The sequence below is a fragment of the Sminthopsis crassicaudata genome, chromosome 3 (assembly GCF_048593235.1).
Source record: "Sminthopsis crassicaudata isolate SCR6 chromosome 3, ASM4859323v1, whole genome shotgun sequence".
In the NCBI taxonomy this organism is placed as follows: domain Eukaryota; kingdom Metazoa; phylum Chordata; class Mammalia; order Dasyuromorphia; family Dasyuridae; genus Sminthopsis; species Sminthopsis crassicaudata.
The window spans coordinates 342,802,360-342,823,973 of NC_133619.1; the positions used below are offsets into that span (position 1 = coordinate 342,802,360).

A 21,614-nucleotide genomic window follows, 5' to 3' on the forward strand; every position below is an offset into this window, starting at 1 on the left:
ACACAGGAAATAGAGAACAAAAAATGATCTGAAAAATTTTTTTTCAAAGAAAGAAAGAGACAACAGGATTTGGGAACTGACTGACCATGGAAGATGAAAGGGAGGGAATAAATCTATGAAGTCTCCCAGATTTTTACCTGTGAATGTCTGTGAAAATAACAGTACAGAAACAGAAGGTGGGGAAAGATGCTGGTTTTAGGGAAGAATGTCAAACACTGAATTCAGTTTTGGGCATGTTGAATTTGAAGTGGCAGTAAGATAACCAAACAGCAGCATTCTGCAGATAGCCCAAATCAAGGGGCTAGAGTGTATTTCAGTGAGTAGATTTGTGACTCATTAGCATAAAGGTGAAGATTGAAACTATAGGAATGAATGATTTCTTATTTTTACAGAGGCAGTAACTATACAAGAAAAACAGAGGATTAAGGACAGAGCCTTGAGAGCTCAGATTTGCAAAAATTACCAAAGAAGTCAGAAATAGGAAAGTGCTATGTTGGAAAGTCAAGGATTTCTAGAAAGTAGGACTATGTCATATAGATGTCATAGGAACTTCAAGGAGGATAAGGTCTAAGAAAAATCCATTGGGTTGTAAATGAACGAATCAACCAAAAAACCCTTGTAAATCATTTACTATGTGCAAAGCTCTGAAACTTTTAAGCTTTTAAGAAGTTCACATTGTAATAGCAAAATATACAGGAGACTTGGCCTCAAGTCAAGATAGCATGGGCAGTCTTTAGACTACAACAGCAAAGTGGATAGTAATGCATCTTCTTTAATGTTATTTCTACTGATAAAACCATACCTGTTTCTGATATTAAACCAAGAGTATGGTAGAGTCACCTCTAACCTTCTGGTTCTTATATTTTCATTATGAGCATTAAGACCTCAGAAATCAGCAATTATTATAAATCAGAGCTTGACTTATTGCTTTGTTCATTATGTAGACTTAAGAAAATGTTAAAGATACATATTAAACTTCAACATGAGTGCATATTTTCTTTTCTTCTAGAGTCTGACTTTTTAAAAAATTTCCAACAAAAGCCTGTATTGCTTTATAAACATTATTTGAGCTCAGCAGGAATGTAGTCAAAGGCTCAGGGAATGAAGTTATCACTAGCCTGGAGGTCTGATGACTCTGTGGGATAATATTCATCACAATAACTGGCATTTTATATAATGCTTTAAAGATTTCAAAGTGCTTCTGGTCCACTAGCTTGTTTGAGCTTCACACCAGCCCTTTTGAACCAATTGGGTCTTTGATGAGATCCCTTTTCCCCTCTAGCCTTCAGTACCTGATGCTGCTGAGGAGTCTGGGTATATAGGATCTGCAGAGAAAGGACTTGCAATCTCCCCACAAGGGTTGATCCCACGTGGGCTGAGGTCTAGTATTCTAGTGCTGCCATTTTTAGAATTTTTGGGCTCTAGGTGGATAGAGACATATTTTTAAAACCATGAAGATCTATGTCTCCCCACTTCTCAAATAGAGGGATTGTGTGTGACCTAGAGAAAGCATCCCTACAGACACTTTCCCAGTAAATGCTTTTAGAACTTGAAGATGAATTCAGTTCTTTCTATTAATACCAAAAGCCTAAATAAGACAGTACTACCTCCTATGTGGTGTTTTATTCTGGGTCAAAAGGTTAAATTACATTAATATGCCCAGTTTTTCAGGTTTATCAAGGCTTTTTCCCTCTTCTTTTAAAATTTCAATTCATTTCAGCAAACATTAAGCATTTTCTGTGTGACAAGTAGCTTCATATTCTCCTAATGATATCAGTATGTCTTTACTAATTTAAAAAGCAGGAAATTGTCAGCTATCTTTAAAAGAGAAGGCATAACAGGAAAACAGACTACAATGGATTAAGAAAAGAATTGTTGTGTAGGAAGTTGAGGCAGGAGGTATAGACCAAATATTAAGAAGTTTATTTTCAAAAGGAAAAGCAGGAAGAGGACAATAGTTAAAAGAAGGGCTATTAGATCAAGTGAAAGGGATTTTTTTCCCTTAAAGAGAAATGAGACTTTAAATAGAAGAGAGAATAGAAAAGAGAAAAAAGCCATCAGAGAAGGAACATGATATAGTAGAAGGTATGATAGATTCAGAGTCAGAAGGCCTTTGTTTTAATTTAATGACACTAGTCCTGTATCCTCAGGCAAGTCATTTGTCTCATATATAGATATCCTCATCTGTAAAATGAAGGGACTGAACTAGATGACCTCTAATCTAAGGACTCTTTCAGCTCTAAATTAAATCTTCTAATAATTGTGTCCTATTGGATTCTAGAATAAAAGCAAAAGTTAAATTTCAGGCAAGAGCAACAAAATCTTTCTTTGAGACCAGAGGAAGGAATAAAATGTTTTTTTTAAAAGTGGAATAAAAGTCTTGAGGAGGGGCAACTATGTGGCACAGTGGCTTTATGCCTTGAAGTCAGGAAAACTTGAATTCAAATCTGGCCTCATACACTTAACACTCCTTAGATGTGTGACACTGGGCAAGTCACTTAACCCCAAATGTCTCAGCAAAAAAAAAAAAAGAAAGAAAGAAAGAAAGAAAGAAAGAAAGAAAGAAAGAAAGAAAGAAAGAAAGAAAGAAAGAAAGAAAGAAAGAAAGAAAGAAAGAAAGAAAGAAAGAAAGAAAGAAAAGAAAAGAAAAGAAAAGAAAGGAAGGAAGGAAGGAAGGAAGGAAGAAAGGAAGAAAAGTCTTTAAGGGAGTTCATTATCTACTTTTAAGGAAATAATGTAGATAATCTTAAAATAGAGTAAAAGAGACAGAAGATTAATTTCTTAAGAAGAGAAAATGTTTGGAGTAACTGCAACCAACAATGCACTAAGATGTTATCAAGCTATATATAAATTAGAAAATACTGACCAGCAATGAAGGTTAGATTAAATTGGAAAAGATTAATTTTCCTTTAGTCAGATTTGCATAGATCTGTATGTCTTTTCTAGCTAATTTTGTCCCTGGAGCAGGAAGGGAAAAAATAGAGAATGAGAATGACCAAGAAATCAAAATTGGTGTAGGTTGGCATAAGGCTAATGCTGAAGTAATTAGTAATGGTCTAACTTAGCATGGATTCTAGGTTTAGGGGGGAGTCCAGTGTTGTTAGAATGAGACTAATGGACTGGATGACATTGAAAGTGCCTGAATTAGGTTAAATATCAAACCAAATGTTTGCTGATATGATGGAGTAGAAGAGATATTTGTGATGAAAAATGAGAAGAGAAATGTCAGGATTTCAGCAGTGGAACAGTCTCCTTAAATGACGATTTCACAAATCACAATTTATTGATTTGTATTATTTATATAATGCTGATTTAGCTGTGAATGACTTCATTATTCTCAGCAATACAATGTTCCAAGACTACCCTGAAGGACTTATGATGAAATTTGCTATCCATACCCAGAGAAAGAATTCATTTTGTCTGAATACAAATTGAAGCATACTTTCTTTTTAAACTTTATTTTTCTTAAGTGTTTTTTTTGAAGGAGGAGGGGGAGTTTTATGTTTTCTTTTACAATATGATTTTTATGGAAATGTTTTGCATAACTTCACATGTGCCTTCTCAATGGGTGAGGGTGGGGAGGAAGGGAGAGAATCTGGAACTCAAAGTTTTAAAAACAAATGTAAAAAATTGTTTTACATGTAACTGGGGAAAATAAAACTATTAAAGAAATAAATAATATTATATAATGCTGATTTGCAGATGGAATAAAAAAGATTTGAAGAGTTAAAGTAGGGTGAGAGGCTGTGAGATTTAAGAGTCTGAATGACCATCAAAATAAATACTGAAATTGCTGAGGATGACAGTGGAAGATGAGGTGAAGAAACATGAATTCCCATATGATACTTTACTTACATACATATATATGTGTATATATAATGCACATATATGAAAGGTATATTCACATCATAGTGTGAATTTCTCAGGAAGGAGGCAGAAGGGTTGTGGAGAGAAATGGGGGAGGCGGATGAGATAAAGGTATAAAAAGAATGAGAGACAGAGCAGAGGCAACAAGAATAAGAGTTTAGTGGTCAAAGTGGTTGATCAAAAGAATGGTGTAATGAAAATCTTGAAGTTAAGGGCAGAATGCTGGGGTGGGGAGATAGCAGAGAAGGAATTTGGGTAACTAAAGAGTGTACTTTCCAACTGAAAAGTTTTCTTTTTTTGTCTCTTTTGAGGGAATACCTGACCAACAGCTGAGATAATTTGCCAAGAGTTTCCTTTTCTCCTCTCCTTATCATCTCTTACCACTCAGATTTTGTTCTTCATGATTTCTTCCTCCCCCTCTGTCTCTCAGGAAGAGGTGGCTCTCCTCTCCATGTACCCTTGATCTCATTTCACCCCATCTTCTCAGATTACCTCCTTTATTATCTTCATTTTCTCACTAATCTTCAAACTCTCCTTGTTTTGCCTTTCTTTGTATCTCTAGAGCTTAGTACAGTGTTTGGCAGATAGCAAACACTTAATAAATGTTTATTGACTGACTGATAAGAAATACAATATTAATGGCTACCAGGCAAGTCACTTAATTTTCTGAATGTTTAGTCAAATGAAAGGCTGGACTAATTGGATACTAAATCTTTTCCAGCTCTAAATCCTATTAATCTGTTTGAAATAAAATAAATAAATAAATAAATAAATGAACAAACAAACAAACAAACAAACAAATAAATAAATAAATAAATAAAAGCAATTCCAAAATAGGGACAAAGTACCACTTATACTCACAAAAGTTTAGATCATAAGTATAAAATTTTTCTATGTATGTCTTAGTATATCCAAAGTATTCATGAAGGAATGACAGGGTGACTGGACATTTGGAACTTATAACATAAACATTCTGGACTGAAGAGCGAAAAGAAAAGGTTTGGCATAATTTGCTATTTTTAGAGGTATTTTCTTTGTAGGGTATGTAGGGAGAGTGAGTGTATAAGAGAATATTAGAATTTGGAATAGGAATAATGTCTAGTAAGAAAATTATTAGACAAGTAAAGGTTGAATTTAGACTGTAACTGTTGATATAAAGAAAAGTCTAGTGTTAAAGAAAGACACTATAGGAGATGACTAAGACAGAAGAAAAACAGATGGCCCATTCCATGGAATTCACCATTATTAAAGGTAAATTTAACTAGAGACTTTTCGGCAACCTTTACTGCTACAAGCTCACTTATACTATATGAATTAATATATAGATTATTATACTGATTAAATTTTCAACTGAGCAAAAGTGTAAATTTATTTTTTCCTTTTTTTTATTCAATTGTAGACCTATTTATCCGAAGAAATGGATACTTCTCCCTCCAAAAAATATCCTGTTAAAAAACGTGTGAAAATACACCCCAACACAGTGATGGTGCAATATACTTCTCATTACCCCCAACCAGGAGATAGTGGATATGAAGAAATAAATGAAGATTATGGAAGCTTTATGGAAGAAAATCCAAAGAAAGGACTTCTTAGTGAAGTAAAAAGAAAAGGAAGAACTTTCTTTGGGACCATGGATAATCGAACCTCAGCAACTGAAGACCCTAAGACCAACGAGATCCAACAGTTCCAGAGCTTTGCAGAAAGAAATATTTTTCAGTCTAGAAAGACTTGGATTGTGTTGTTTGGATCTGCTTTGGCTCATGGATGTGTGGCTCTTATTACTAGACTTGTTTCTGACCGTTCCAAAGTGCCATCTCTCGAACTGATTTTCATTCGATCTGTCTTACAGGTATTTTCTGTATTGGTTGTGTGTTACTATCAAGAACCCCCTTTTGGGCCCAGAGGATATAGATTGCGGCTCTTTTTCTATGGTGTCTGCAATGTCATCTCTATTACCTGTGCTTATACATCTTTCTCAATAGTTCCTCCCAGCAATGGAACCACAATGTGGAGAGCAACCACCACTGTGTTTAGTGCTATTTTAGCTTTTTTGCTGGTAGATGAGCGGATGGCTTACATTGACATGGCTACGGTAGTTAGCAGTATCCTGGGGGTTTGTCTTGTCATGATCCCAAACATTGTTGATGAAGAGAACTCTTTATTGAATGCCTGGAAAGAAGCCTTTGGGTACACCATGACAGTAATGGCTGGATTGACCACTGCTCTCTCCATGATAGTCTACAGATCCATCAGGGAGAAGATTAGTATGTGGACTGCTTTATTTACCTTTGGCTGGACTGGGACAGTCTGGGGAGTGTCCACTATGTTCATTCTTCAAGAACCCATCATCCCATTAGATGGAGAAACTTGGGGTTATCTCATTGCCATATGCATTTGTTCTACTGCAGCTTTCCTGGGAGTTTATTATGCATTAGATAAATTCCATCCAGCACTGGTTAGCACCGTGCAACACCTTGAAATTGTAGTGGCTATGATCTTACAGCTTTTAGTGCTACACATTTTCCCCAGTGTCTATGATATCTTTGGAGGGGCAATCATCATGATTAGTGTTTTTATCCTTGCTGGTTATAAGCTTTATTGGAGAAAGTTTAAAAGGGAGGACTACCAGGAGATACTAGATTCTCCCATTAAATAAGAACCAATTTTCATGTTCTGAATCATGTTCAATTATGTGCACTGCCATGTTGTATTCATGTATCAATGTTTTTTGTGCTGTATAATGGACAGAGTTCTATATAATATATAGTTGCAAAAAGATGAAAATATGCAAAGGTAGAAATATTTATATTAGTTTAATATATTATAAATGCAAATATTAAATATATGAAATATTCTGGACTTTGGTCTTAAAAAAAACTATTTATTTATTTAATTAAAAGTAAATGATAGAAAAGTATGCAAGCCTTAATCATAAATTTCTATATTAATTGAAATAACCCTTTATAAAAACTCTATGTTTATTCAAATTTATAAATTAGAAAAGGTGAAATGATATTATGGTAATTTTTATAGTTATAGTTATTTCAATATTATACCTGAATCATTGGCAATTGTCAGTTTGCAGAGAAGGGAAATGAAATAGTATGGTTGGGGTCAGAAGGTACTGGAGAAGGAAAGCTTTTCATTGACTGAATGTTGGTTGCAGTTAAGTAAAAGTGATAGAAAAAAAAAGTCTTTCCTTTGATTGGTGGGGGTGGGGCAGGGGTTAGTTTTGTTCAAATTTTGTAAATCTAATTCACTATCCCATTGCTGAGACAATATGCTTTTCCACTTAGATTCACAGGTTTACTATCTTGTAATAGAAGAAGTGTTCCTAGCTACTGGCAGAGGTGCCAGAAATGGAAATAAAATAAGGAGTAAATTAATATGGCATGCTATTTAAAGATTTTCTTTGGAGAAACCAAAAAAGTCTCAAGGGCACACATTAATGTGTCATAATACATTTGCTCTCTACTCTTATTAATTCAGTTAAAGCACTGTTCTGTCTATTAGATATGCATGGATAGGATGTATCAATAATAGTAGAAACCTTACAACTAAATTTCAGCTTATAACTGACTTTTTGAGAATGAAATGAAAATACAGAGGTGTTCTTTATTTTACAATAATTAGTGGGTTGTCTGACTTGCCATAATAAAGTTTTATTTCTGATATTTAAATTCTGCTCATTTCAACTTTCAGTTGATAACTGAGTTCTCAGAAATAGAGTAATAGAAAGTTCATTGAACCAGGGGTCAAAAGAGTTGGATTCCTATATCAGCTGGTTACTTCTTTGTGTCACAAATTCTCTGGGACTCATTTTCTGTATCTGTAAAATGAGGGGTTGAGGTGAATGATTTTCTGCTTTCCTCTTTCCCTAGTTTTAAAACTCTTTGATTTCTTCACTGGACCTTTAAATCAATAAAATAAAAATAAATTTTAAACCCCACATTTTCCTGATACTTTTAACAAAAAATGCTTAACTGATTTTTCTTATCCTTTAGAGTCTGGAGAGAAAGGAATGCAAAGGTAGTTTGCTTTAAGTCCCATTCTTCTAATACTAAAATCTGAATTTGTAAAGTATCTGAAGTTTGCAAAAAGATTGTTTACTCTAAAGAGGCAACCACAGCTAGGTGGTACAATGGACAAAGAGCAAAACCTTGAGTCTAGGGTCACAAAGAGTTGAATTTAACTGAAATGACTGAAAACAAGGGATGCACTACAGATTTCTTTGTAATAGCCATCTTTCCCACTGAAGTTAAATTATATATTCAGAAATTAATTTATAAACTTTTAAAAGTTTATTTAATTATTCATTATTTAATTATTCAATAAATATTTATCAAATAAATATCAAGTTGGCAAGAATATTTATTTATTTATTTATTGGGCAAAAACACTGTGCTAAGTGTTATATAGGATTCAATCAAGATTAAGAGCCATGGTCCTGTGCTTAAAGTATTTATAGTTTTATTTGGAAAACAAAATATGTTGATCAAAGTTAAAATAATTTAGAACTGTTTCAGCATTATTGTTGGCAGATAGATGAATGGCTTACAACTATTTGACTACTACTATCAGTAGCAGTATCTGCGGTGATTGTTTCATTGTGATCCCCAATGTTAATGAGAGTTCTTTGCAAAATCAAATGAATAGCATGAATGAAGAGCCACATAAATGGTACAAATAATTAGTGCCACTGGAATTTAGAATGTGAGTGGTCAGTGTGGGACAGAATAGACTGAGAAAGTCTTCATGAAGAGGTGAGGCTAGATGAGTAGAAAGAAGGAAATATATTACTGGTTATGAGAGGAAGAAATAGAGATGTGAAAGGTGTGTCTAAGAAAGAATAAACCAATCTGGCTAGATCATTTTGATCATGCAGAAAACATAAATTTGGAAAGGTAGGTAGAAGGCAGAATACAGAATGGCTTAAATATGTATTTTCTTCAGGCCAGGGATTACAGACTAATACTTTTGTTATTTAAGGTATATTTTATTATTTTTTTATCCCATAATTAAGAAGAATATGAATTCTGCTTAACAAAAATTTAGTGAATAAAAGACTAGATAATAATAGTACAAATATATTCAGTGCTATTAATCTATAGGCTAGTGATAGGGCTTATTATACCTGTTATTTCATGGTTGGAAAGAATTCTCTGGAGAAGGAAAACTTCAAAAAGCCAGTTAGCACTATTTCTGAAATTTATGGTCTTAGAGAATCATCCAAAAGCAGTAAGAGGTTAAATGACTTACCTGGGGTCACAAAGTCAGTTTGGTGTAAGAAGTGAAATCCAAATCCAGGTCTTCCTGTGTTAAAATAAATTTTAAAAAGCAGAATGTTTGGATTTGAGAGCACTGCTTTAAACAATGAGGAGTCATTAAGTAATTTTCTTTTTAGCATTATATTAACATAATGAAAGTCATTTTTAGCCAGATTAAGCAAGCATTAATATGGAAGATGAAACAGAAAAACTAGTGATAGCTTCATATAATGAAAAAAAACAAAACAAAACAAAAAACTTGGGACAGTCCCACGACCCAAGTTTTGGTCCTTGATTTGTTGTTAACTAGCTGTGATATTTGGTTATTCACATCCTCTCTGAGCTTTAACTTCTTCATTTGTGAAATGAAGAGATTGGAGCACATTATTTCATAGGTTATTTCTAGTCCTATAATTCTGTGATTACAAAGTAGTTAGGATGACTAGCAAGGTAATGCTAGATCTAGGACTGTATAAAACATATTGAATTTAAAGGGAAAAGATCTAGGTTCAGATTTTGGCTCTGAAATTTAGTGCTTCTGTGATCTCAAAAAAGTCATTTGATTCCTCTAAGTACCCTCACCCGTAAAAATGAGACCGCTAAGGAACCTACCATGTCTAAATCTATGACCTGTGCTTCTGTGATAAAGTATGAAAAAGAAAAGAAAGCTTCAAGGAAAAAGAACTGAAGACCCAGAGACCCATGTATTCCAATTCTGGTCTTTTCACTTACCACTAGCCTTTCTGTCTCACAGCCTGACCTATAGAAAGGGATAATAAATATATTACTAACCTCTAGGATTATGGTAGGAAAAGTACTTTGTAAATCTTATATAAACCTATGTGAATGAGTTCATTTTTTTGAATTATTATATTTTGAGTTTGAGAAACACAGGATTTAAATGCTTAGATGGAGAGATTCCATGTCTTTATGAGTGAAAAAAATGATGGTGCTGTGGTAAAGAATAGGGAAGAATTTGGGGTGGCATTTTTTTGGGGAAATGATATTTATTTTCATTCAATTCAACCAACATTTATTAAGCACGTGCCTACTGTATGCAAAGCAATCTTGAACTTGAGGTGATAAGATAGTTATGTAGTTTAGAGAAGAAGTCAGACCTGGAAACCTCTTTTTGGGAGCCACTTATTAAAAGTTATAATTAAAATTATGATCCAGTATATGTAGACAAATGCAGGGGGCATTGAATCTTATAGAAACAAGATAAAAAGACCACCAGGAGGAGAGTTTCAAACACTATTGAAGGATAAACTGGACATGAGGACTGATCAAAGATCATTAGATAAAACATTTAGAAGATCATTGATGACCTTTGAGAGAAAGATTAGTCAGAGCAGATGGTGAGGGCAGAAGGTAATAATAAGTATAAGGTAATAATAAGTACATCTGGTTAGAGCTTTCTTCCTGACAATTCTATGAAGATAAATAGTTGAAATATTAGTATCTCTATTATAAAGATGGGGAAACTGAGGCCCTGAGAAATTAAACTTACAATCATAGAGGTAACATGTTAGAACTGGAAATAAAAAGCAAATATCTTCTAAATTAAGTTAACTATTCTTTCCATTATCATGGTAAATTGTGAAATGAGTAAATGATGAAGAAATAGAAACAGCAGACAGCCTTTAGAAAAGTGTGACAGTAAAAGACAGAGGAGGTAGAAGGGGAGAGGGGAACATCTATTTTTAAAATGTTTTAATTTTTTTAAATTTTAAATTAAAGTCTTCTATTTTCAAAATATTCATGGATAATTTTCACCAGTCACTCTTACACAATTTTGTGTTCCAATTTTTTTTTCTTCCCTTCCATCCACCCTCTCCCCTAGATGGCAAGTAATCTAACATAAGTATGTGCAATTCTTCTATACACATTTCCACAATTATCATGCGACACAAGAAAAATCATATCAATAAGGATAAATGAGAAAGAAAACAAAATGCAAGCAAACAGCAATAAAAAAGGGAAAATACTATGTTGTGATTTACACTTACTTCCCACACTTCCCTCTCTCTGGGTGGAAGATGGTGTTCTTCATCACAAGACCATTGGAACTGGCCAGAATCAATTCATTGTTGAAGAGAGTCACATCCATCAGAATTGATCACTGTACAATCATGTTATTGCATGATCTCCTGGTTCTGCTTATTTCCCTTTGCATCAGTTCATATAAGTCTTTCCAGGCCTTTCTGAAATCATCCTGCTAATCATAGGAATTTTATTTTTTAAATGGCAATATATACTTATATCATATAAAATAAACATTACAATGTTTTCAAATTTAATAAATTTACAATAGGAATTCATCAGTACAAAACCCAATAAAATGTAACATTATAAAACATGGCTTAAATTTATTATTGCTAAGCTACTTTCTATTTCATCTTAGCATTTTAAGAATCTAAAGTGGCAAAGGGCCTTAGTTTTACAAAGTTCACCAACTCATTGTTTTCCTAGACCACTTAGTTGCTTCAGTTTCTTTCCCTTGCTTCCACATCTCTTTTTAAAAATATTTTAAAATACTTAAATTATATTGATAGCTTGTTTTTCAGCCCTTAAATTTCTTCTAGTACCTCTTCCTAAATCCTTCTAGAAGAGGATTCTATACAACACTGGATTTTTTTTTTTTAAAGGAAGAAACAATCAGTAAAACTGAATAATACATTGAAAAAGTCTGAAGATATATGCCAGATTCCACCCTGGGGACTTGGGGACTTCCTATTTCTTCATAGGAATTGGGGAAAATGTCTTATGTCTCTCTTTTGAGGCCTTGTTCTTTGTAATTTTGCAACATTCATTTTCAATTATCTTGTGGTGGTTTTTCTCTTCATTTACACTGTTGTGGTTATGGCCTCTATTGTTTTCTTGGTTATGCTTACTTTATTCCGCATAAGTTTGTCTTTCCATGCTTCTTTATAATCATCATGTTTCTGTTTCTTATGGGATAGTAATATTCCAATATATTTATATTTTATAATTTGTTTATCCATTACTCAATTGATGACTTTTTTTTCATTCTTTGCTACCACAAACAGTAATGAAATAAATATTTTTGTGTATTTTGAAATTCATCCAGTTACTTCCTTTTTTAAAAATTTTAAGTGACTTGTAATTGGCTACTAGCCACTATTAATTGGTCCCACCTCTAAATAAAAAGGTCAATATGTTGTGTAATTAAGGCAGAGACAATAAGGAGGTTTCCTTTTCTACCTTCCTAACTCCTAGCTCCTGCTACTTATGGATAGCAATGTCCTCTGTCCTCATTTCTAGCTGATTGGGCTGCCTGTAAGAAGGAAAGAGTAGTGACTTTGGAGTTAGGGGACCAGGGTTCAAATTCTGCCTCTCCTTGCCAAGGTTTACCCCTCTATATGTGCCCCTCTCACATAGCAAATTACTCCCACATTCACTGTCAGTTATTTTTACTTTCTCTATAAACTGGCTCTTGGCCTATTGCCTACTAACATATACATATAGCTCCAGGTCTTAAAATACTTTAATTGAGCTACCATTGAGGTTAGATATGGTCCCATGCCTCTTCTCCTATTTGTGGCTAAATTCTTTGAGAAAGTCATCTATATTTAGTACCTCTTCTTCATGTCTCTCTTTTAAGCTCTTTCAAGTTCTCAACATTTAACTGAAAATGCCCTCACCAATGATGTCTTAATCACCATACCTAACAGCCTTTTCTCAATCCTGATTCTGAACTCTCTAAAACATTGATAAGATTTGAACACTATCTCTTCTCTGGATTTTCATGACACTCCTCCCTCCTAAATGATGAACCTTCTGAGTCTCCTTTGTTGGTTTGCTGAAGGTGTGCTATGAATCTCCTCCAAGGCTCTATCTTGAACCTTCTTGCCTTTTTCCTCTATACTATATTTCACCCAGTGATCACATCAGCTTCTATGGATTCAATTATGATTTCTACTCAGATAACACCCAGATTTATATATTCAGCTTTCATATCCTTTGAATTATTACAATCTTTAGTTGCCTTTTGACATCTCAAATTGGATGTCTCATGGGCAACACAACCAAAACAATTCATTAAGTTTCTTGCTCCCTTCCAAATTTCCCTATTACTGTTGAGGTTACTACTATCATCCCAGTGATCCTATAACCTTGTCATTCTCAACCCCCAGATTTCATTCACTCCTTGAATCCAAGCAACTGTCAATCTTATTGCTTCTATCTTTATATGTTCCCTTTTTTCTCACAGAGCTTTCATCCCAGTATAGGGCCATAACACTTTACACTTGGACTATTGCAGTAGCTTTCTGTCTCAAGTAACTTCCCATTTTCTAGCTAGGGTAATTTTTCTAAAGTGTAGTTCTGACTTCCTTCAAGATCCAGCTCAAATTTTACTCATGGAAGGACTTTTCTGATCTCTACACCACCCCAACTCCTCCAGTTGCTGATGCTTTCTCTTTTCAGGTAATTTTCACCTATTTAGTACATATACATACAATTTTATATATATATATATATATATATATATATATATATATATATATATATATATATATATACACATACATATATATATATATATATATACATATATATATATATATATATATATATATATATATATATATTTTTTTTTTTTTTTGCTGAGGCAATTGGAGTTAAGTGACTTGTCCAGGGTCACACAGCCAGGAAGTGTTAAATATTTGAGGACACATTCGAACTCAGGTCCTCCTGACTTCAAGACTGGTGATCTATCTACTGTGCCACCTAGCTGCCCCTCAATACATATTTTGTAGGTACTTTGTCATCTCTCCTCTGAGAATATATGCTTCTTTTTATCTTATTTTAATTTTTTTTATTATTAAAGCTTTTGATTTTCAAAACACATGCATAATTCATGCTTGCAAAATCTTGTGTTCCAATTTTTTCTCTTCTCTTTCCCTTACCCTCTTTCCTAGATGGCAAGTAATTCATTATAGATTAAACATGTGCAATTCTTCTAAACATATTTCCACAAATATGCTGCACAAGAAAAATCAGATCAAAAAGGAAAAAAATGAGAATGAAAACATAATGCAAGCAAACCAAAAAAAAGTGCAAATGCTATGTTTTGATCCGCATTCAGTCCCCACAGTTCTCTCTCTGGATACAAATGGCTCTCTCCATCACAAGACCATTGGAACTGGCCTGCATCATCTCAATGTTGAAAAGAGTTACATCCCTCAGAATTGGTCATATAATTCCAAATCACTACTGATCAGAGAAATGCAAATTAAGACAACTCTGAGATACCACTACACACCTGTCAGATTGGCTAAGATGACAGGAACAAATAATGATGAATGTTGGAGGGGCTGTGGGAAAACTGGGACACTGATACATTGTTGGTGGAGTTGTGAAAGAATCCAGCCATTCTGGAGAGCAGTATGGAACTGTGCTCAAAAAGTTATCAAACTGTGCATACTCTTTGACCCAGCCGTACTACTCCTGGGCTTATATCCCAAAGAAATACTAAAGAGCGGAAAGGGACCTGTATGTGCCAGAATGTTTGTGGCAGCTCTTTTCATAGTGGCTAGAAACTGGAGAATGGTTGGGTAAATTATGGTATATGAAGGTTATGGAATATTATTGCTCTGTAAGAAATGACCAACAGGAGGAATACAGGAAAACAGGAGGCTTGGAGAGACTTACATCAACTGATGCTGAGTGAAAGGAGCAGAACTAGGAGATCACTGTACACTTCAACAACAATACTGTATGAGGATGTATTCTGATGGAAGTGGAAATCTTCAACATAAAGAAGAGCCAACTCACTTCCAGTTGATCAATGATGGACAGAAACAACTACACCCAGAGAAGGAACACTGGGAAGTGAATGTAAACTGTCAGAACTACTGTCTATCTACCCAGGTTACTTATACCTTCGGAATCCAATTCTTAACGTGCAACAAGAAAATTGGGTTTACACACATATATTGTATCTAGGTTATACTGTAACACATTTAATATGTATGGAATTGCTTGTCATCTAGGGGAGGGAGGGGAAAATTTGGAAAAATAAATACAAGGAATAATGTTATTAAAAAATACTCATGCATATGTACTGTCAAAAAATTTTTATACTTATAAAATTAATAAATAATAATAATAATAATCACTTAAAATTAAAAAAAATTGATCATATAATCTTCTTGTTGCCACTTACAATGATCTCCTGGTTCTACTCACTTCACTTAGCACCACTTCATATAAGTCTCTCTGAAATCATCTGCTGCTCGTTTCTTATAATAATAATGGAATATATGCCTCTTGAGAGCATTGTTTTTTTCTTTCTTTGTGTCCCCAGGACTTACACAGAGTACTTGCACATAGTAAATGCTTAGATGATTTCTGTCTTTTGTCACTTTGGTGAAATAGCTTAACCTCCCTGGTCCTCAGTTTTCCTGATTGTTAAATGTTAGACTGTCTGACTTCTGAGGAAAGGTCTAAGATTTACGCCCCATTGCCTACAATTCTGCACGGTGAATTGCCAGGCTCCAAAAGCTCTGATTCCAACCACTGTCTCTCTGGACAGTCCTCACCCCCTAGCCCAAACGGCGCTACTTTTGACTGGGGAAGAAGATTCCCACTCTGTGTGAATACAGAATAGGCTTAAGGAGAATATGAACCAACAAAAGATAATTAAGCTTCCCCGGTGAAGAAGAGAATACTCTGGATAAACCTTTACTCCACAATAATTCCATTACCTTCTAGTATCACACATTTCCAGGGGAAGGTAACCTATACTTTACTCTTTACCTAACCTTTTTCTTCGCTTTTCTTGGCTCTTTCTAGTGAGGGTCCTGAAGAAATCGGAACGAAATAAATCAAGAAACAGCAAACCCTGCTTTTAGGATTCATCTCTTACGCTTCTCTTTCATGCTTCTAGGAGCGCTGAGTTGGGTAGAGGAACTTTAGGATTTCAAGAGATGTAGGTTTAAACCTGGGCAGTTGTCAGACGAGAAGTCCGACGATTTCCGGCCCTCAGCCCATGCTTCACACACAGCGGAAGACCTAATGAACGCTTTTGGGCTAGATTTAAGATCCAAATACCTGGGTAAGTGATTTAACCCCCACCCCCACCCCCACCCCAGGCCTAGATATCTTCACTTACAAAATTAGAGTGAATGGACAAGATGCCCTTCAGGCGCTAAATCCCTGGATCCCGTCCCTTTGGGCAGTGCAAGTCCTCCAGGCGGTGGGACATGGCTCCGAGCCCGGATTGTGGGAGAAGAAAAACAGGGGGCGTCGGTGTGGAAAAACCCTAGACTCAGCAGGTGCCAAAAGGTGAGACAGCGAAAGGAGACAATGACCAAGAGACTTGTCAGGTAAATATCTTGGCTTTGTCCTTCTCTTCCCTCACGCCCCCCCCCCCTTTTTTTTCTTCTTTTCTTTTGTAAGAAAAAAAGAGAAGTTGCTATTTGGGTTGGATGTAGTAGTAAATCTCTCCGGACTACAGGCCTTATTGTTTTGGTTTGCGCGTCTTTTGTGGTAGTTCTGGTCCAGAAGGTGGTGAACATGAGGGTACGTGCCCTGCCAGGTCTAGCGCCCTACTCCTTGCATTATAAAGCTCGGCGATCCGGGCCCCCTCCGGGAGGTCCTGCACCGGGCTCCAGCGGACTTTCTGTCCCCGGTACGAGGCTGCGGCGACCTCCCCAAACTGGGCACAAGCTGGGAGGGAGATTGGTTTAAATCGCCAAGGTCAGATAGGTGCAATTACTGGGGACGAGAGGGATCAGACCCAGTCGGGGGTCAGTGAAGAAGCGGCTTTCTCTCCCATAGTCACCCCGACCTGCAAGGTAAGGCACGGAGCGAGTGACATTTGGCTACAGCAAGCCCCAGGCACCAGCCATGCCGGCGGCTCCCTCCCAGCGCGCGCGTGCACGCCTCCGACCACTTTGATTGACAGTCAGCTCCGCCCAATCCCCTCCCGCTCTCGGAGCGCTTCTCGAGTCAGCGTCTTTGAACCAATCTTCTGCGGCCAGGCGGGAGTTTCCTGGGGGCGGGGTACCGATCTGGGGCGGAGTAGGTGGGACTGACCAAACGGATCGGAGCGAGACAGCCGCGGGCGGGGGCCGGTTGGCACCGTGTGCGCGCCCGTGCGCGTTCTTTTTCTCTCCCTCATTCCCTCCCTCTCTCCCGATTGCCCCTCCCCCTCCCTGTTGGGCGAGAGCTACGCGGCGGCGCCGAGGCCTCATCCCGGTAACGGCCATTCCCCCTTCTCTCATCTCCGCCGCGGCGGTGGCAGCGACAGAAGCTTCCTCGGCCCCTTCGGCTTCTTGGTTGAGCGGTGACCGTGGAGGCCCTTCGGGGTAAGTGCGGGGCCGGCTCGTGGGCAGATAGCTCGGCTGCCCTGAAGTTGGACCGGGGTGGGGGGAGGGCAGGGCGGGGGGACCAGCCAGGCTCCCGGCCTGACGGCTGAGGGCCGTTCCCCGCCCCCTCCCATTCTCTAACCCCTTTCCCTTCCCCCTCCCCCGATCTGGTCTTCTTGCTGGCCCTCCCTCCTGGCCAACTACTCCTGGGCCAGTCTCCCCCGGCCCTGTCCAACCGTCTATCCATCCATCCGTCCCTCCCTCCGGGTTAATATCCTCCGTAGTCCTGTGGGGCCAAGCCGCCGCCCGTCTGGAGCCATCCGTGGCTGGAGACTGGTCAGTCAGTCAGTCAGTCAACAAGCATTTTCCAAGGGCCGGGTAGTGTGATAAACGCTTGGGATGTAAAGAGTCAAAAATCAAAAACAAGCTCCTCATTCCCCCTACCTTTGCCCCCCACCCCAACATCACCCTCCTCCCCAGAGCTTCCTTTCCTACCAGGAAGACAATATTTTGGGTCGGGGGGGGGGTCCTTCACCCTTTTCGGGGTCTGGGTCCTAGGATCTCTTCTCAGTACAGTAGTTCTAAATGCTCAAAACCCAGGATTTGTAGAGGAGACCAATTATATTAAAATACAGTTATAAACCTATTTTAAAAACAATCAAATTCGCGGTCCCTAAATGAAGAACAATCTTTTAAAAATCTAGGTACATACCTGCAAAAGACAAAAATCTGTGAAGGTAATCTGAAAGGGGAAGGCATTACCAGCTACAGGATTTAAAAAAGGAATGATGGGAAGATTGTGTGTCAGTTTTTCTTTCTTTTTATCTATTCTTGTATATCTATTAAAATCAGAGGTATATATCCTGAAAAAGAAAGAAAAGATAAAGATAGGGGGACCCCCCTAGTTTTATTATGGGAGAACACTTAGGCACCTAAAGGAGCCGTGATCATATTTGGGAAATGTAAGCCTTGGAGCACCCCCCACACACACTTTTTAGTTTTTGGTGGATCCTGAACCCCCAACAAATTTGTTACTAGTGGAAGGTATATATTTCTCTGAAATGGTGCCACAAAACTTCATTGGTGACTGTTTTTGAGATGGGTGCTTTTATTTGGTAATGTAGAATGGAAATGTGTCATTTGATGGATGCTCTTGATGCACATGATGCACCTAATTGTGATTTTTGTATAACTTTGTATAAAAGTTAAGCTTAGTTACAAGAACTTGGTTGTAGACCAAATTTCAGAAGAATTGGGGGAAAATAATTTAGGGCTAAGAATTCTTCCAAAGCAAATTCTGCAAGAAACAGTAGGATTTTCAAAAGAGAAATTTAAAAGTGATGTGGCTTTTTACTCCTAGCTATACCTAGACATTAGGTAAGTAACTCTAGATGATAGGTAGTCCTAAGTTGAAAACTGCATATTGCTGTGGAAAGTGTGCATGCACAGGCTTTAAACAGGAGGGACTGGGTTCAGATTTGAACTCCATCTGCTTATCTTCTGGGAATTTTTTTTTTGTTGACATTTTGGACCCAAGTGTTCTCATCCATAAAATGAGGGCATTGGATTACAAAAACTAAGGTCCTATCCAGCTTTACATTTCTTTTATAATCCTAAAATGAGAAGGCCTTGCAGAAGCTAGGAATATAATCATATATGCAAGAATTCTCAGATGGTTTTACTCTTAATTAATTTTCTGATAAATTTACTATGGATCAAACGACAAACATTTATAAAATGCCTATTTTGTGTCAGGCGTTATGCTAAATACTTATTGTTTACGTCATTTTTAAACATCTTAATTCTTTATAATTGGTAAACCTCACTGTTTATTATTGCTACTAAAGAGTACATCATGAAACTTTGGTGACTTACTACTACTGAGACTAGTAGTACAACTACTATTACTACTATTACTTACTACTACAGTGTTTTATGTATAAATTTTTCCAAACTGTCTACCTTTAACAAGACTACAAACCAAGGATAGTAATCCAGAAAGAAAATTTGTGTATATGTTCATTTTACATATTTATATATAAGCACAATTAAATATGGAAGTAATGCCTAGCATATAATAGGTACTCAATATGAGATTAGTTTATTAATAGGAAGTTGTTGCAGTTCATCTTGTTCCTTGTCATTTCTGTTGTTTCCCTGTTCTAACTCTGATTGATCCCATGCCATTTCCTTCTTCAACCCATTTTGCAGATAAGGAAACTGAGGCAAATAAGGTTAAGTGGCTCAGGGGCACAAAACTAATAAATGTGTGAAGTAAAATTTGAACTCAGGTCTTCTTAATTCCAGGCCCTGTACTCTATCCAAGGTGCCAGCTGACTTGATACATGACCCATCTGCATGTCTAGCAGCTCTGTATGAATTGCTTATACCTGTTAAAGCACTTTCTTGGATTTTTGGGATTTGGAAAGTGCCTTAGGATATATTCTGTTTTATCTTTCTGCTGCCTTTCTGCTGTCTGAATTAAAAAGAAATCACCTCTGCTGGAAGGTAATCTTCTTTAGTTTGTGAAAGCTCACAATTTGCCTCCGATTTCTCTGTAATGCATTTAACTTCCAAATCTGAATATTTGTTGTTGTTGTTGTTGTTGTTGTTTGTTTGTTTATTTAAGACTTTCTCCTGCTTCTGAGCTGGCCCACTTCCTATTTTCTGCCCCTGGGTGGGATGGTGACCTTGGAGGTGATGGGAAAGGGAAGAAAGAATTAGCATTTATATAGCACATACTTAGTGTCAGGCACATGGTAATAACTTTATTAATAGTATTTCTCAGGCCAAGTGTTTGGGACAAGCGAATTTTTCTTTTTCTTTTTCTTTCTTTTTTTTTTTAAGTGTGTGTGTATATACAGAGAGAGAAGATGCCTTGTTTTTACATCACTTTATTTTCTTCCTTCAGAAAGCCATAACTTATTAACAGTAAAAAAGGAAAGGAAAACAATTAAAATTTTATTTTATCTATAAATACATCATTCAGGTTGACATTATATATCCCATAAACCCCTAGTCTTCAAAAGAAAGAAGAGAGATTCGTTTATCTCTTTTCTGACTTTACATCACAATTACAGATAATCAGTTTGAATTTTTCTTTCTTTTGGGCTGTTAAAGCTACCATATGCTGTTGTAGTTATTATGTGCCCCCTTCTCTTCATTTTGCATCAGTTCATATGAATTCCTATGCTAGCCTGTATGCCTTATATGTATCTTTTCTTTCAGCACGGTAATATTTCATACATTTGTGCACTGTTTGCTTAGCCATTCTCCCACTAGTAGGCATCTACTTTGTTTTCAATTCTTTGATACTACAAAAAGTACTCGTATTACATTTTGATGTGTTGGAGGTTTCCTTGGGGTATAGTGAGTTTTCTTGCTTAAAAAAATAAGGATAATTTGTTCCAAGCTGCTTTTTAGAATGACTGGATCAGTTCACAGCGCTGTCAACAGCCTTTCTTTCCATAACCCTATATCAGAATTTGGTAATTCAATCAACATTAGTTAAGCATCTGTTATATACAAAACCCTGGGCTAAGGCTGGAATACTGTGATTGAATTGTCTGTTTTTGAAGGAAAAAAGCCAATAAGCATTTCTTTAATTACTACTACTTATCAGAACTGGTTTAGAACCAGGGAATACAAATATGAAAGTGAGATGATCCTTGCACACAAGATTACTTTCTAGTTGGAGGTTCCACCTCTAGGGAAAAGATCATCTGAAAAAGATTTGGAGATTTTAGAGTATTGAAAACCCATTATAGCTTAAGTATGTTATAGCTGCTCCCCCACCCCCAATGTAATTCAGTCTTAGAGTGCATTGAGAAACATGATATTTATAAAGAAAATTGTAGTCTCTAGGTATTTTGTTCTGGTCAGATCACTGCTGGATTATAATGTTCAGTTAAGGCTTTCACATTTAGGAGAACATTCATAAATTGAACTATATCTAGAGCACAGCAGCTAGTGTAGTGAGAGTGAAAGTAGAACTTGAAGGAACTAGGGATGCTTTAGCATGGAGAAATATCATTGTAAAGAAGAGGAATTTGGCTTGTTTGGCTTGTTCAGAGTTGGAGTAATGGAGGGCAAGGGTTGCACAGAAGTAGATTTCTTCTAGATGCGATGGAAATTTTTCCCATTA

The 21,614-nt window shown here is 36.6% G+C and overlaps 2 protein-coding genes and 1 long non-coding RNA gene across 11 annotated transcripts in view; 2 read left to right on the forward strand and 1 right to left on the reverse strand.

Annotated features, from left to right (window-relative positions):
* SLC35G2 (solute carrier family 35 member G2) overlaps positions 1-8,114 on the forward strand; it is a 91,851-nt gene extending 83,737 nt beyond the window's left edge. For all 3 annotated transcript variants that reach the window (XM_074301606.1, XM_074301607.1, XM_074301605.1), the window contains one exon: positions 5,267-8,114. In XM_074301606.1, coding sequence (XP_074157707.1) covers positions 5,285-6,523 — 1,239 coding nt within the window. In that variant the 5' untranslated portion in view covers positions 5,267-5,284 and the 3' untranslated portion in view covers positions 6,524-8,114. The remainder of the gene's footprint in view (positions 1-5,266) is intronic.
* A 1,011-nt stretch (positions 8,115-9,125) lies between these two features.
* LOC141561695 (uncharacterized) lies at positions 9,126-17,111 on the reverse strand. The gene is made up of 3 exons (XR_012488125.1): positions 16,273-17,111; positions 11,144-11,352; positions 9,126-9,180 (listed from the first exon to the last, which is right to left on the reverse strand). It is a non-coding gene; the product is annotated as an uncharacterized LOC141561695 (long non-coding RNA).
* Positions 17,112-17,208: 97 nt separating this feature from the next.
* The window catches only part of NCK1 (NCK adaptor protein 1), a 67,150-nt gene continuing 62,744 nt past the window's right edge, over positions 17,209-21,614 (forward strand). For 3 of the 7 annotated variants that reach the window (XM_074301611.1, XM_074301609.1, XM_074301610.1), the window contains exon 1: positions 17,220-17,470. The gene's annotated coding sequence lies outside the window, so the exon portion shown is untranslated. Of the gene's footprint in view, positions 17,471-17,529; positions 17,807-19,326; positions 19,979-21,614 lie in introns of those variants that run through there. The other 4 variants (XM_074301613.1, XM_074301614.1, XM_074301608.1 and 1 more) reach the window with 3 other exon arrangements.